This window comes from Saccoglossus kowalevskii, chromosome 9 (genome assembly GCF_978046115.1).
Source record: "Saccoglossus kowalevskii chromosome 9, keSacKowa6.1, whole genome shotgun sequence".
NCBI classification, from domain to species: domain Eukaryota; kingdom Metazoa; phylum Hemichordata; class Enteropneusta; family Harrimaniidae; genus Saccoglossus; species Saccoglossus kowalevskii.
The window spans coordinates 30,280,163-30,298,107 of NC_140649.1; the positions used below are offsets into that span (position 1 = coordinate 30,280,163).

General features: G+C 35.8%; 1 protein-coding gene across 3 annotated transcripts in view; it reads left to right on the forward strand.

The window, feature by feature from the left end:
- LOC102808070 (adhesion G protein-coupled receptor L3-like) overlaps positions 1-17,945 on the forward strand; it is an 83,530-nt gene that overhangs the window by 44,395 nt on the left and 21,190 nt on the right. For 2 of the 3 annotated variants that reach the window (XM_085503395.1, XM_085503396.1), the window contains exons 6-19: positions 1,653-1,817; positions 3,395-3,556; positions 6,522-6,628; positions 6,720-6,920; positions 7,355-7,538; positions 7,636-7,773; positions 8,377-8,564; positions 8,779-8,825; positions 10,354-10,471; positions 12,856-12,959; positions 13,142-13,244; positions 14,263-14,416; positions 17,164-17,230; positions 17,519-17,585. In XM_085503395.1, coding sequence (XP_085359521.1) covers positions 1,653-1,817; positions 3,395-3,556; positions 6,522-6,628; positions 6,720-6,920; positions 7,355-7,538; positions 7,636-7,773; positions 8,377-8,564; positions 8,779-8,825; positions 10,354-10,471; positions 12,856-12,959; positions 13,142-13,244; positions 14,263-14,416; positions 17,164-17,230; positions 17,519-17,585 — 1,805 coding nt within the window. The remainder of the gene's footprint in view (positions 1-1,652; positions 1,818-3,394; positions 3,557-6,521; positions 6,629-6,719; positions 6,921-7,354; positions 7,539-7,635; positions 7,774-8,376; positions 8,565-8,778; positions 8,826-10,353; positions 10,472-12,855; positions 12,960-13,141; positions 13,245-14,262; positions 14,417-17,163; positions 17,231-17,518; positions 17,586-17,945) is intronic. The other variant, XM_085503397.1, reaches the window with a different exon arrangement.

Consider the following 17,945-nt stretch of genomic DNA (forward strand, 5'->3'; position numbering starts at 1 on the left):
TGGTGGTTTTTAGATGCTCTGGTTTGCTTCAATGTAGTATAAACGCATCATCAGAAATATTCAGTGATCCGTGTACAACTGTCAAGAAATACTTGGAAGTCAGATTCCAATGTGTTCGACCATGTAAGTGCTTATTACCCCGGTGAACAATAACACACAGCTAACACTTACTTGTAGAATGTGTGATTATTGTCTCATTACAAGCTATCAGTTTTATCCACATTGAATTATAGTAATTTTTGATTTCATTGGTTGTGATTCAGATGGCATTGAATTCAAGCAATGTATCATAAACTCTTATGAAGTGTGAGAGTTTGGGTGCATTATGGGAACTAATTTGACAAAATGTAGAAATTCAAATGAAATAGAAAATTTAAAAATTCAAATAGCCATGACCGAATATATATTTTATGCAAAGAAAAAGAAATCCTATACAAGATCCAACAAATTCGAAACAAGGGCAGAACACAGGAATTCAAAGTAAAAACATAATTTTGAGTAAAAATGATAGCTGTAGTGAAGTATGTGTGCAGATAATATCTATGAATGGTTTTGTGATTGATTAATTTACTGTCTCTGATTGTGCTACATCTTTATCTAATTCTATTTGTTGATGAATTTGATATAATCATGTATTTATAATTCTTTATTTTGTTTTACTTTTTTAATCACAAACCACAACTGATGTTCATGGTAAGCATTCTAGGATTTCTGTGCAAAAAGAAAATGACAAATTTTGAATTAATGAATTGCAATAGAAATCTGAATGTCCTGCTCAAGACGGTGATTTTGAAGTATTGGTGTGAGGGAGCATGAATCCAGTTCATTTTTAGATTATTCTTTGTTGCTATTGACGAAATCCTTCTTAAAGCTGAAAAGATTAGTTTTCCAATCACGCCTGAATTGCCATGTCTACTTCCTTTATATTACTTGTGTCACATGGCATCATTAATTACAATACTTGTACCTGTGATAGGCTGATACTATCACATAATCTGTACTCTTGTAAAGAAAAGTGACAATATGATTTTAACTTCAATCACTCCACAACCACACAGGTTTTAAGATTGCTATCAATACGTTGGTACCAAGTGAGTCCCTTCTTGAGGGTCAAAACATTTAAATTTCTGGGGAGGCACATAGAAATTTATTTGGGAAAACTTTGTAATAATAATAATAATAATAATATTTTATTAGCCTTTGAAACAGTGTAAAAAGAGGCATACAAGTCAGAAACAAGAAAAAAAAAAATGTAAAAGCATTCATACATGTAAATCATTCAGTTTCTTGTTTCTGAATTTCCATAGGTGGATGAGAAAGTTTAGGATTCTTTTTGACGTATTATTTCCCAAATTCTTATTGATTGCTCATAAAGCATCACTAAATTTGAAATTAATTCTTCTCGAAAAAAATATATCAATAGTTGATTCTCCACCACTTTTCACTGTCAAGTGGTTAGTTGAATTTGCAAGGGAAGACGTGCAATCTAGGGGAAAAAAAATTACTTCGCTCTTTGACCAGTTACCCAACATTCACATGCTTTTTTTTAAAAATAATCATATATGGACAACCAGCATCCCGTACTTTACCATTTATATCTACCGGTAAATATTAAACCCACTAAACGAGACAAAATTCTACAACTGTTTCAGCACAAATACCTGTTTCTACGACAATCAACCAAACAGTGATGCAGACCACAACGACTGTGGAGCCTACAAAACAGAAACCAGTCACTACTCCAACACAACCTCATAGAATATCACTGCCCACATTGCCTCCACCGCTGATAATTGAAACAACACAACAACCTGAAGGTATGTATGGTTTTATATAGATCTATTAATTCATATGCAAGTTTCTGTTTCTACACAAGCTTCTTTGCAACCATGCATTGTCAGGTTGATCTCATTTTTGGTGTTCAATTCTAGTTGCAACTTGCTGATCATGTGAGTACAGAAATCACTTAATCCAAAATCCAGGGATGATCTTGTACTTTTCATTAATTTGTTATAATAATTACTAGCAGTGTTGATTTGAAAATCCAAAATAAACTGATCATGAAAAATGCTAACTTAATTTTGAACATTGTATTATCTCTTGGAAGATGCTTAGCGGTGTTTGGTATGACTTTGTATTCAATTGTTTAAATTAAATTGTATGCTTGTGATCAAATAATTTATTGTGTAGGCTGCTCATAGAATCTATAAATTTATCATTATTTTTATATTTCATGCTAAAACACTGCCCACAAATTGAACTGTTGATCACCATTTCTAGTGAGATTCAGAAATAAATAGATTGGGTTCTGTCTATTTGCATGTATGCATGCATTACAGCCATTAATCTGCCATGCATGCTTTGTCCAATTCAGTTCAGATCTGGTACAAAAACAAGTCAAATTTTGGTGTTTGTCTTGTTTCTTTCATCATTCTCTTTCATCGCAATGTTATTAGTCCACGTTCGAACAAAGTCCGAAAAGGTGGACTATTAATTTGGGTTTGTTACGCCCGTCCGTATGTACGTCCGGAGCTATATCTTGGACACTCATTGACGGATTTCATTCAAACTTTACATGAAGACAATACATAATGTCTTACATATGCGCGTCCAATTACTTTATTATCGGAGCAAAATGGCCGACTGGCGGCCATTTTGGATGTAAAATTTGCTATTTCTGATACCTAAACATGTCTGCAGCAGTTTCTCGGAGATGACTGGGCTGATTTGAATCAAAGTTGGTATGATGATCATACATATTGGGTTGTAGGTGCACGTCATTTTTTTTCCCGTGATTCGAACAAATGTGGCCGACTGACGGCCATCTTGTTTTTCATGGTACCCATGCTACTTTATCTTGAATGCAATGAACGTTTCTGTTTAAATTTTGTACAAAGATAGTATACCAAGAGATACATCTGCACCAACATGATTTTTGTGATTCGATTCAATATGGCTTACCGACGCCAAAATTTCCTGTAAAAGCGTTAACCGTCCAGAGCTGTTTCTCAGAGATGACTAGGCTGATTTGAATCAAAATTGGTATAGTGATCATACATATTGGGTTATAGGCGCACGTCATATTTTTTTCGTGATTGAAAAAATTATTTCCGACTGGTGGCTATTTTGTTTTTCATGAATGCAATGAACATTTCTGTTTAAATGTTGTACAAAGACAGATAGATACAACAACATGAACATTATTTTTGTAATTTGATTCAATATGACTGCCCAATGTCCAATTCTCGTATAAAAGCACTAAATCATAATTTTTTAATGGTTTCAATCTAATCTCAATGACTTCATCAGCATCAAATTGATATGTCAGATCACAAAATTTTGGAGGGGGACTGTGTCATTAACAATGACTTGTTTATTGTTGTGTTATCCATAGAAACAACAGATAGTAAATTTAAAACCACCAAAGTGGAAGTCAAAGTTACAACTGATAGAAGACGATTATACTGCCCTGCAGTTAAAGTGAGAGATATAGATTGGCCGGAAACATTAACTGGTTCTGGAAATGTTATTAAACAGTGTCCCTCTGGTACAACGGGTAAGTGTGTGTATTAACTTAATGCATATAAAGGTCAGGTAACCATTTGACTGCTTTTATAATTTTTATTACCTTGCCCGTACCATCAAAGATGGAAGGGAAAGGTATATTAAGGGAAAAATTTTGTCTGGCGTTGTCGTCGTCGTCATCGTCGTCGTTGTTGTTGTCGTTGTTAATAATTGTTATTGTGTGCATAATAACTTTACTAATTCTATTCCAAACTTCATCAAACTTGGTCACCTTATTCATCAGTATAATGTCTTCCCTGAGTTTGAACAACAGATGTCCTGTATGAAAATATCATGCAAAAATTGAGAAAATCTGATAAAATATTTTGACTGTTTCTACTTGACTGATCACTGGTGATACACATCAAAGGTCACTGATCTCAGTGGAAATATGCATTGTTGTATGTGTTCAATGAAGCAAATGATTTATCTTGTAATAATATCCCTGGTAATGTATCTCAGAATCCCATACTGGGTTTCAAAACCAACTCATGGAGAGATTGCACAGTCTGATACACATTTGCAAACCTACCAATAAAATCTTTACAGAAAACAAGATGTCAGAAAATCAATATAAGCGCTCCTATGAACTGGGTGCCAAACTTTAATCAAGATCTGAAGCTAATAGAAAATCTGTTTAGTTCAAAGTTATCAAATCAAAAACAATACATAAAAAGTACATAAAAAGCAAAACATTTCATCCACATTTTAAAAAGAAAATTGTTCTAAAATATATGTATTCTGTATTTGACAAACAGTTCATTTGACAAATGAAAACTCGCAGGAATATGTTTCAGCTATTAGAACAGAATGATAGTTTTCATAATACTAGTTTAAAAACACACTTTGAAGATTGCAGTGTTTGAAGATGTAGATTCTCAGGAGGCAACAGTACTGTTGACTTCTCTCTCCACTGGACACCAACTAACTATTTAAGTTGATTTGCATACAAAGCAGAGCTTGCAACATGATAGCTATTCATAAAGGGTGTTTTTTTTTTTACTTTTCATGTAATACAAAATACTTGGACAAAAGCCAGCTAAGATTTTCTGTTATCTTGCATGTTTTATGAATCTATTCACGTCTAAATGCAGAACTTTTTTTTTTGCGATGAGGCATTTATTTAGATACTAAAATAACTGAATTACCTAGAATAAAACTGGAAATTATGTCCTTTAAAATAATTAAACAAATAAGGCACCAATGTTTTTGTAAGATATTTACATCTTTTAAGGACATTCGGTAGACTGATTCCCCACTGTTGGTTCAACCCCAAAACCTGTTTGTATTCAAAATTAATTATGACAATGCATATTTATATTGAAACAAACTGTGATAGAGGGAATTATATTATATAACAAAGGGCAAGGTCACCAGAGTTCAACTATGTTTCTAAATTGGGGTTATTAATCTGCCACGTCTCAGATATTCCAATGACACTGAAGTGTTTTTGTATACAGGTTTCATAAAGTATCTTTGAGCTGCCAAAATTTTTGCTTAACGAGCGGATATTAATATGAGATATAGCAAATGTACTGTTTGAATTATGGTTAAATTTTTCGTTAAATTCAGAAGGGGAAAGAGAGTCGTTTACAACTTCATGTCTGATATAAATATCATCATTGACTGGTTGCACAAATACAAATTATACTTATACACCATATTCGACAACACAGTACTTACAATTAACATACTTTGGTGGTAAGCCACTTTTCTTCCTCACGAATATTTCACAGTTATTTGTCCACAGAAATTTATAATTCGTGTTCTTTCTTACCTCATTGGCTTTCCCTAATAACTATCAGATATTCCAATGACACTGAAGTGTTTTTGTATACAGGTTTCATAAAGTATCTTTGAGCTGCCAAAATAGGTGGCATGTTGAACAAACAATAGTTCACAATGAATGATATTGTAACCCTTTTCATCCCCTCCGGGGGATGTTGTGTGTTAATAAATAAATAAATAAATAAATAAATAAAATCGAGTACTGTGGTGAAGATTTTCATTAATGAAAATAGGGTTGTTTGCATCACAACCGATGTTTCTGGTTGATATACCTTTGATTTCACGTCTTCCCTCATAGATAGTGTTTCTCTTTTTTCTGGTAGTAAATCAATAATGGGCCGTGGACGTCTTGCGTCTAGGGTGATATCTTCATTGCGTTTACCAATGTGGTGTGTTACATCGATGTCATTTTCATTAGTTTGCAGTTCGATCTTCTTTAGGATGTTAAGAGCCATCTTATCAGTGTTTTCTTCTTGGCTGGTTTCTGGGATGCCCGTAATTTCTAGGTTTATCCTCCGATGATATTGGTTTAATTCATTCAAGTTTCTTTCAGTGTTGTTAACCTGGTTTCATAATCACTGTTTTTCTTTTTTCAAGTTCTTATTCACTTTCTTTTACCATTTCTTCAAATTTACTATTCATAAATGATATTGAATTAACTACCGACTGTTGTCCAGATTTTAAGTCACTAATGTCACTGCTGATAATGGTGAGTCTCTCAATAATTGCAGCCACTGATGGTACTCCCGTGGCAACTTTCTCAGGACTGGATGTCCGACTGCCTTCACATTTTTTGCACAAAGGTACACTATTTTCTGCAGCTGTAACACCTTTAGTTTTACCACAATAGGTGGCATGTTGAACAAACAATAGTTCACAATGCTAGGCAAACAAATATTAAAGTTGCATTCAGAGATTTTTCGTGAAAAAAAAGTTGTTGGAATCAGAGACGAAGTACCAGCAGTCCACTGCCACTTAGCGCCCTCAAAATACAACACAGATTCACTCCTTGCAATATCTATCTGTATTTATTATATGATGAGTATTTTAGATAATCCCCTCTTATGCTTGTAGATTACCTTAAGTGTTTGTTTAACACTTGTATGTATCAGTCATGTGATCTGTCATGTGACCCTATAACATTACTAATTATATGCATTTTTTCCTAGGTGAAGCATCATGGGATTGCAACGGTTCCCCAGCTGAATGGACACCTGCATCAGGTCCTGATCTCAGTGCATGCAAATCACCTTGGGTGAATTTCATCACAGGACGGGTCAGTATTTTCATTTTGTTGCTTTCACTGTTCTAAATTTTTGCATTTTTACTAGTGGTGTTGAACTATATTTCTACTGTTTTCTTTCTAGGTTGATGACATTGAAGACCCTGATGACATCATTCAGATTTCAGAAATGCTAGTTACTGGAACAGAACCAGATAAAAAACTTTATGGTGGTGACATCAAAGGTTGTATTGATGTCATTGATCAATTACCGATAGCATTAGAGGAACAGTTGAAAGATTTGAATCAAGTGGAAAGACAAAAACTTGTTTCCAATACTGCTGATGTAAGTATACAATATATATGTATTATGAGATACATGCACATCCATTTGTCTATTTTTCATCTGATTTGAAATGACCATTTGGTGGCCATTTAGTGTTTAAAATTCATCATAATCGAGCATTTCTGTTGTTCCGGAACTTGACTATAGCTGTAAATAAATAAATGTCATACATTAGACATTGCAGGACCTTGACCCGTGTAATTTTGTGTTTTGGATTGGACTGGTGGCCCATTTATTTTTAATGAATGCTGTTCCAGAGCTGTATCTCTGACATGTCTTGACTGATTGCATTCAAACTTTACATTTACATTATACATCATGTCACACAGATTGACATACATCTTTGTCTCAATTTCTGATTTAACAGGTAGTACTTACTAGTTTGACTTGACTAATGAATGCTTTGTGACACTTTTTTATTGTTCTGTTACCAGGGCAACCTTATTACTGGTAGTAATTTATTGTCAAATGAGCACAATGATGCTTGGTTGGATTTATCACCAAAAGAACAAACTCAGGAAGCAGCTAAACTGTTAAATGGTATGGAGACGAATGGTTTCCTAGTAGCCAGGGAGTTGCCAGAAGGACAGGTCAAAACTAAAGTCACTGACAACATAGGTAAGTATGGTAGATGCATGGTTTCCTGATAACCAGAAAGACATGTCAAAACCCAAAATGGTTGATCTCTTATATTCTACTATTTCTGTTGTCATAGTGATGGAAGTCGCTGTTTCTAAAACAAGTAATTTACCAGATGATGGCTCAGTGATTTTTCCAGGGACGAAGGGAATAGTGAATTCTTCTGATTCTATTGTTCTATCTGATGTTAGTATCAAAGCCAGAAGTACAAATGGTAAGTTTATTAGACTATATTCATCATAAAATCACTCTCATTGACCCTATATTATAACCAGGATTCATGTGGATGTTCTAAATCTTTTGATAAAGTGCGATATGAACTAAAACATATAGTATTTTGTTTGATCAGAATATGATTTACCGTAAACTAAAAACATACTGTTTGCAGGACACACAACAGTATTTATTACATGAAAAGTGCAGTGAGACTTTCATTATGACATGAAACGAATACTCAGGTGTGCTTAAAAGAACAGCATCACACTATTCACATATGGTTTCGCCATCTATGGCCCTATGAGCCTACAAACCTTTGCATAATCATGTTAGGAAAAACTGTATTTGACCTTTGTTAAATGGAATGATTTGATTGGGTACACCAAGGACCAACTCACACCAAGGAGTTGAATCCATCAATAAGCATTCCTGTAACAACAACTCGTATCAATTTATATTCAATAGATTCTGCCATCATATATCACATCATAGCTCAAATGACAAAAACAAGTGACTTGGCATTCAATTTCATATAAGACTTTGTGCTTGACTTTTTTCTACGAATTCCTGAAATAACATTCCATATTTTCATTTCTTATAGGCTCTGCTAAATTAGTCTTCTTGATGTACAACAATATTGGTCATTTCTTAGAAGGTATTGATGGAGTTGGCAATGATACAAACTCATCCGTTAAGTTGATAAATTCACGCGTCATTTCAGCATCTCTCAACACTATGCATTCACAGTCTTTAGTTGAACCTGTCATCATCACATTGGAGCATATTAAGGTGAGATCACGTTGTATAAAGTTAACAATAACCCCCCCTCCTCTTTCCTTTCTTTTCTCCCTTCCTTTCCTCCCTACAGTGTGTTGTCTTTGTTTCTGTATGCAGCACATTTTCCCTGTCAGTCATTCATCATGAATTGATCCATCTTGAATCATGCAAGTGGAGACAATTTGTTGCCATTATATGGATAATATGGTGTATTCTATTTTTTCAGAATGACAGAAGAAATCCTGTTTGTTCATATTGGAATGCCTCTGGTGGGTAAGTACTATGTGATCATTTTTTTTAACATCACAATAATAAAATCTTGTCCATGTGTCAATATTTGAAATTTACTCATTTGCACTCTATTACACGATAATATATTTAGATGATTTTTACCTTGCCCGTACCATCAAAGACGGAAGGGAGAGGTATATTAAGGGAAAAATGTTGTCTGGCGTTGTCGTCGTCGTCATCGTCGTCGTTGTTGTTGTCGTCGTTAATAATTGTTATTGTGTGCATGATAACTTTACTAATTCTATTCCAAACTTCATCAAACTTGGTCACTTTGTTCATCAGTATAAAGTCTTCCCTGAGTTTGAACAACAGATGTCCTGTATGAAAATATCATGCAAAAATTGAGAAAAACTGATAAAATATTTTGACTGTTTCTACTTGACTGATCACTGGTGATACACATCAAAGGTCACTGATCTCAGTGGAAATATGCATTGTTGTATGTGTTCAATGAAGCAAATGATTTATCTTGTAATAATATCCTTGGTAATGTATCTCAGAAATCCTTACTGGGTTTCAAAACCAACTCATGGAGAGATTGCACAGTCTGATACACATTTGCAAACCTACCAATAAATCTTTACAGAAAACAAGATGTCAGAAAATCAATATAAGCACTCCTATGAACTGGGTGCCAAACTTTGATCAAGATCTGAAGCTAATAGAAAATCTGTTTAGTTCAAAGTTATCAAATCAAAAACAATACATAAAAATACATAAAAAGCAAAACATTTCATCCACATTTTAAAAAGAAAATTGTTCTAAAATATATGTATTCTGTATTTGACAAACAGTTCATTCAACAAATGAAAACTCACAGGAATATGTTTCAGCTATTAGAACAGAATGATAGAGTTTTCATAATACTAGTTTAAAAACTCACTTCAAACAAAGATTGCAGTGTTTGAAGATGTAGGTTCTCAGGAGGCAACAGTACTGTTGACTTCTCCCTCCACTGGACACCAACTAACTATTTAAGTTGATTTGCATACAAAGCAGAGCTTGCAACATGATAGCTATTCATAAAGGATGTTTTTTTTTTTTACTTTTCATATAATACAGTAGTCACATAATGAGGCAGTTCATATTTGTCTCAGTGAATCATTCATTTTTGACAGACACCTGTACAAAATACTTGGACAAAAGCCAGCTAAGATTTTCTGTTATCTTGCATGTTTTATGAATCTATTCACGTCTAAATGCAGCACTTTTTTTTTGCAATGAGGCATTTGTTTTTATACTAAAATATCTGAATTACTTTGAATAAAGCTGGAAATTATGTCCCTTAAAATAATTAAACAAATAAGGCACAAATGTTTTTGTAAGATATTTACATCTTTAAAGCACATTCGGTAGACTGATTCCCCACTGTTAGTTCAACCCCAAAACTTTTTTGTATTCAAAATTAATTATGACAATGTATATTTATATTGAAACAAACTATGTTAAAGGGAATTATATTATATAACAAAGGGCAAGGTCACCAGAGTTCAACTATGTTTTATTTCAGTTCTGGTTCTTGGTCAAACTCTGGATGTGAAACTGTTGAAAGTAATGAAACCCATACAATATGTTCCTGTAATCACCTCACTAACTTTGCTGTACTTATGGATGTACATGGAACTTTGGTAAGTACTACACATATACACTTGGCATTTACATAATGTCCACAAGACAGCCACATGACATTCACATCATATCCACATGATTCCTGCATGACATTCACATGATCTTTACCTTATATTCACATTATACACGCTTGACGGTCACATGATTTCAAAATGACATTCACATGATCTGTACCTGACATTCACATGATATCCAGCAGACATTCACATGATCTCTATGTACCTGATATTTACATATCCACCTGACAATTCCCTGATTTTCTGCATCAGGCAATCACACTAACCTTCACCTGATTTGTAGCTGATTTCCGCCTGACATGCATGTGATGTCCACCTGACGTTCATGCGATGTCCACCTGATGTTCATGCGATGTCCACCTGACGTTCATGCGATGTCCACCTGACGTTCATGCGATATCCACCTGACGTTCATGCGATGTCCACCTGACTTTCATGCGATGTCCACCTGACATTCATGCGATGTCCACCTGAAGTTCATGTGATGTCCACTTGACGTTCATGCGATGTCCACCTGACGTTCATGCGATGTCCACCTGACATTCATGCGATGTCCACCTGACATTCATGCGATGTCCACCTGACATTCATGCGATGTCCACCTGACATTTATGCGATGTCCACCTGACATTCATGCAATGTCCACCTGATGTTCATGCGATGTCCACCTGACGTTCATGCGATGTCCACCTGACGTTCATGCGATGTCAACCTGACGTTCATGCGATGTCCACCTGACGTTCATGCGATGTCCACCTGACGTTCATGCGATGTCCACTTGACGTTCATGCAATGTCCACTTGACGTTCATGCAATGTCCACTTGACGTTCATGCAATGTCCACTTGACATTCATGCAATGTCCACCTGACATTCATGCGATGTCCACCTGACATTCATGCGATGTCCATCTGACATTCATGCGATGTCCACCTGACGTTCATGCGATGTCCACCTGACGTTCATGCGATGTCCACCTGACGTTCATGCGATGTCCACCTGACGTTCATGCGATGTCCACCTGACGTTCATGCGATGTCAACCTCACGTTCATGCGATGTCCACCTGACGTTCATGCGATGTCCACCTGACGTTCATGCGATGTCCACCTGACGTTCATGCGATGTCCACCTGACGTTCATGCGATGTCCACCTGATGTTCATGTGATGTCCACTTGACGTTCATGCAATGTCCACCTGACGTTCATGCAAGGTCCACCTGACGTTCATGCGATGTCCACCTGACGTTCATGCGATGTCCACCTGACGTTCATGCGATGTCCACCTGACGTTCATGCGATGTCCACCTGACATTCATGCGATGTCCACCTGGCGTTCATGCAATGTCCACCTGGCGTTCATGCGATGTCCACCTGGCGTTCATGCGATGTCCACCTGACGTTCATGCGATGTCCACCTGACGTTCATGTGATGTCCACCTGGCGTTCATGCGATGTCCACCTGGCGTTCATGCGATGTCCACCTGACTTTCATGCAATGTCCACCTGACATTCATGCGATGTCCACCTGACGTTCATGCGATGTCCACCTGACGTTCATGCGATGTCCACCTGACGTTCATGCGATGTCCACCTGACGTTCATGCGATGTCCACCTGACGTTCATGCGATGTCCACCTGACGTTCATGCGATGTCCACCTGACATTCACACTTATGTCCACCTGACATTCACACTTATGTCCACCTGACATTCACACTTGTGTCCACCTGACATTCACACTTGTGTCCACCTGACATTCACACTTGTGTCCACCTGACATTCACACTTGTGTCCACCTGACATTCACACTTGTGTCCACCTGACATTCACACTTGTGTCCACCTGACATTCACACTTATGTCCACCTGACATTCACACTTATGTCCACCTGACATTCACACTTGTGTCTACCTGACATTCACACTTGTGTCTACCTGACATTCACACTTGTGTCCACCTGACGTTCACACTTATGTCCACCTGACGTTCACACTTGTGTCCACCTGACATTCACACTTGTGTCCACCTGACATTTACATTTATGTCCACCTGACGTTCATGCGATGTCCACCCGACGTTCATGCCATGTCCACCCGACGTTCATGCCATGTCCACCTGACGTTCATGTGATGTCCACCTGACATGCACACTTATGTCCACCTGACATTCACACTTATGTTCACCTGACATTCACACTTATGTCCACCTGACATTCACACTTATGTCCACCTGACATTCACAATTATGTCCACCTGACATTTATGTGATGTCCCCAAGATATCCACCCGACATGTTTACCTGGCATTTACATTTTATGTTCTTTTCATTCACATAATAGCCATCAAACATACTTTTTTTTATTGCAGTTACCTTTCAGTCACCACTTTGCATTATCTGTGATTACCTACGCTGGATTCATGATATCAATAATATGCCTCATACTCTGCTTAATGACGTTCTGTGGGTTCAAGTAAGTCACAGTCAACATAGTAGTATTTTTTACCTAGACCTCATATATAATGCCTTGTACTATGTTAATGAAATCTTGTGGGTTCAAGCAATTCAGTCTACTGACCGATATATTTAACTACCTAATATATCCATAAATAACTATCCTGTTTATCAGAAATTTCTATTTTTTTCTGCCTGTAGGAATTTGCAGTGTGATCGAAACACTATTCACAAGAATCTTTGTTTTTGTCTACTGGTGGCAGAAGTGTTGTTCATGGCTGGTATTGATAAGACTGAAAAACTGGTAAGTGAAAATGTGTACAATCATGTGTTGACTTGTGCAATAACAATCTCTTTTTAAAGAATCCAGAGAGACTGTATATTGGTGGCATCTCCTGCAATGTTTTTAGTCCCTGTAGTCAAAAACAGGTACTTGTGGATTGACCTCTGTGTGTGCGTCTTTGCGATCGGACCTATATCTTAGACATCCTGGACCGATTACATTCAAACTTCACACACACACATTTAATATTATACATATGCACATCAATTTGTTTCATGATCTGATTCAAGATGGCCGAATGGCGGCCATTTTTGTATTGGAAAATAATCAAAATCAAGCATTTCTGGCATTCCGGAACTGGTTTTCAGTGGTTCTAGTGCCATATCTCTGACATGCTTTGACTGATTATGTTAAAAATTTATATATTCATAATACATCATGTACATTGTAATATATATTGGTTTGATGATCCGATTCAATATGGTCCAATCAATCATTTCTGGCATATCGGAAACTGATCTTGGTCTTTTATGGATGCATTTCATTCAAACTTGGTACATACGATAGACAATATTGGCCCTTGATGCATGTCATTGTTTTTTAGATCGGATTCAAAATTGCTGTCTTGTGGCCATTTTGTTTTAATGAATGCGGTTATAGAGCCATATCTTTGACATGCTTTGGCTGATTATTTTCAAATTTTATATATTCATTATACATCATGTCATAGATATACAGATGTACCGTTTTCAAAATGGCCGGCCAGTGACCATTTTGTTTTTAATTAATGCTGTTCCAGAGCAAGATCTCTCAATATGGATTCAATAAGTACTCAGATTGAAAAATCATCATAATCAAGCCTCAGCTTCTTGATCCCTATCGCTGACCTATTCATGTTTCAACTTTATTACTATAAACAAAACTGTATCTTAAATTTGATAACTGACAGGGACTGTGCCATGCATGGCTCGTTTGTGATGGGGATTGTGTTATATCAATGACTTGTTATCCAATAACATGCTTTTTTGTTAAATTTTAGTTGCCATGTACCATCATTGCAGCATGTCTGCATTATTTCTTTCTGGCGGCGTTTGCATGGATGAGTTTGGAAGGAATTCAATTGTATGTCATGTTAGTAGAAGTCTTTGAAGCCGAGCATTCAAGAAGAAAGTATTACTATCCATATGGATATGGTGAGTTAATATTCAAAGTAGAATTCAAATATTGAGAACTACTGAGAATCAGTAAAAAGTTGGACTCCAATTGTACCGTACTCGACCGCGTTAGCACCCAGGGGCCTCAGAAAATTGTGATTTTTTAGGGGTGGGCGCTTACCCGAGCATCCCCCTCGAAAATGAGTGCAAATAAAAAATTTAATTCGTCACGTGACAGATTACGTCTTTGAGGGAAAATCAAATTACAAAATTAGTTGCGTCGTCATTGATTTTCACAATGGAGAAACAGAAATGATCACAAAAAATACGCACATTTTATTACAATATTAATTACGTACCACCAGAATTTATGAAATTAAAAACATTAGAGTCTGTTTGAACCGAGTCGAAGTGGAAATTCTCATCATTATCTTCACTGACGAAGGTGTTGGATCCTGGGGTTAGATCGTACGCAAACTCTCGATGAAAATCACTTCCCACCATGATGCATTTGCAGATTTGACCTTCAGCAGCGTCCTTTGACCTAATGGGTCAAGTTGGTTATTAACCAATCAGAATGCTGTGTTGTACTAATGCAATTCTTCGGAAATTCCCGAAGACTTTCCGGTAACGCAATGCGGAAGTGAATTATCGATGTCAAAGTACTGTACGTTCTGTTGGAATTGATTTCAACGAATAAACGACATGGTTTTTCCAAAAAACTAGTAACTAGCCATTTTTGACTCCCGTGTGCGAAGCACAAAAGGGAGTCTTTGCAGTTACCCTGTCTGTATGTCTGTATGTATGTCTGTATGTATGTATGTATGTATGTATGTCACTTTTTTTGTTCCACCGTTATCTCAAGAACCACTAATAAAATTTTGGTGAAACTTGGTACATAGATGCTCTGGGATAATGCGCAGAGTTGATTAGGTTTTGGTAAAAATCTATGAATATTAATTACCTAATTTGCATGATAATTAGCTGATTTTTAGCTGTTCCATGACTGTTCCACTGATATATGAAGAACCACTCATTGGATTTTGATGAAACTTGGCACATGGATGCTCTGAACTAATGCGCAGATTTGATTTGTTTTGGGTAAAAATCTATGAATATTAAATACCTAATTTGCATGATAATTAACTGATTTTAAGCTGTTCCATGACTGTTCCACTTATATTTAAAGAACTACTCATTGAATTTTGATGAAACTTGGCACATGGATGCTCTGATCTAATGCGCAGATTTCGTTAGTTTTGGGTAAAAATCTGTTTATATTAATTACCTAATTTGCATAATGATTAATCAATTTTCGGCTTTTCCACTGATATCTCAAGTACTAATCATAACATTTCAATAAAAACTTGGTACATAGATGTCATATGAGATTACACAGACTTGATAGTTTTTAGGGTAATATCAGTACATATTAATTACCTAATTTGCATAATTAATTAATTTTCAGCTATTGATATTTCAAGTAGTAATGAACACATTTCAATGAAACATGGTACATAGTTACATGTACTTGAGGACTGTGCAGAGACCTAATTAGTTTTTGGAGAAATATTTGTGCATATTAATCACCTTATTAGCATAATTAGTTAATTTTCAGCCCTTCACCTGATAGCTCAAGTACTAATCATCACATTTCAATGAGACTTGCGATATATATCTTCTAGGACTATGCAGAGACCTTATTAATTTTAGGATAAATTATTGTGCATATTAACTACTAATTTGCATTAGTTAATTTGTCCTAAGAACCACTCATTGAATTTTAATGAAACTTTTAACGAGTACTCATCACATTTCAATGAACCTACATGTGTAGGACTATACACCATATTAGTTTTAGTCAATATTTATGCTTCTTAATCACCTAATTAACATAATTAATTAATTAATTAATACTGATATCTCAAGTATTGATCATCACATTTGAATAAAACTTGGTACATAAATGCTCTAGGACAATAGACAGCCTGATTAATTTTGGGTTAAAATCTGTTCATATTAATTCTCTTAATTAGCACAATAATTAATAATTTTTTGGTTCTAATCACATTTCAATGAAACTTGGTACATAGATATTACATTACGCAGATCTTATTACTTTTACATTGCGCAGACCTTATTAGTTTTACACTTAAATGTGTTCATATTAGTTACCTTATTTGCATAATTAGTTTTCAGCTTTTCCATCAATATCTCAAGTTCAAGTAATTTTTAATTAATTTTTAATGTGTCTCCAATACTCTCAGCACAAGGGAGTTCTTTCTAAGCTTTCTTTGATTGAGATGTAAACTGAATATGGCATGAAAAATTTACCACATTTTACTTGTATTAATAGGTCATTGTCGAAGCGTAGTTTATGCACGGTTACCATGGTCTACACATTCACAACATATTCACAGCGGTCGATATCCACGCTGTATCATATAAAAACGATTACCAAGATTTGTTACGCAAGACCAAGTTTTAAATTAGTTGCATTTTGAAGGGGTGGGCACTTTGCAGAATGTGAACCCAAATATAAAAATTGTGCAAAAGTGGGGGGTAGGCGCTTGCCTGGGCATGGGCGCGGTCAAGTACGGTATTATCATCCATATTCTGAATTCGTGTGACTTTCAGTTTGATATGACATTTTCTGAATTCAGAAAGCATTGGATTAACAGCAGTTAATAGCAGTTTGCATTAATGGGGACTCTGACACTGTATAAATAGTCTCCCAAATTAAAACTGACATCTAACATGTTTGGGTACTTACTGTTACTACACAGGTCTTCCGGCAGTGATAGTTGGTGTGTCTGCTGGTATATTCTATGAAGGTTATGGAACTGATTCTGTGTAAGTATGACCATTCCATTCATCCATTCAAAATTCAAACATTTAATCAAGGATAGGTATTGTATTACTGGTGTAAAACCCGAACAAGATACAGTACTTCAACTTACATGTATAAAAAACCTGAACATGCAGTTTGTTTCTAAATACTGCCTTTAGAGGCAATCTCACCACAATTTTTTGACATAAATTTCAACCTGATATCATGCATTATGCTATTATATCTTTCAATTGATTCCTCCCTAACTAAGAAAGACAAGGTTTTAATTGTTGTGCTATGTTTTGTTTCAGATGCTGGCTGACAGTGAATAGGGGATTTATTTGGGCGTTTGTTGGTCCAATCTGTCTGGTTATTTTGGTAAGGGAAGTCCTTGTCTACTCATTTTTTAGAGAAATTAATTAAGAAATTGTTTGTGCTTTGTTAAAAACTGACTGTTTATGAATAAGCTGTAGTTCAAGTGCATCTGATTAGACACAGTACACAATCAAATTTACCTTCATTTAAGCCTCTACAAAACTATGCAAAAACATAGCAGTGCTTATTAGTCCCTGTTTGGATGCAGTCCGAAAACGAGGACTTGTGTTTGGACCTCTGTGCATCCATGTGTGCGTGCGTCCTGACCTGTTTCTTAGAAATGCCTAGACCAATCACAATCAAGCTTCACACCAATCTGATTAAAATCTGATGTAGTGTACGGGCTTTAATTATTTTGGCTAT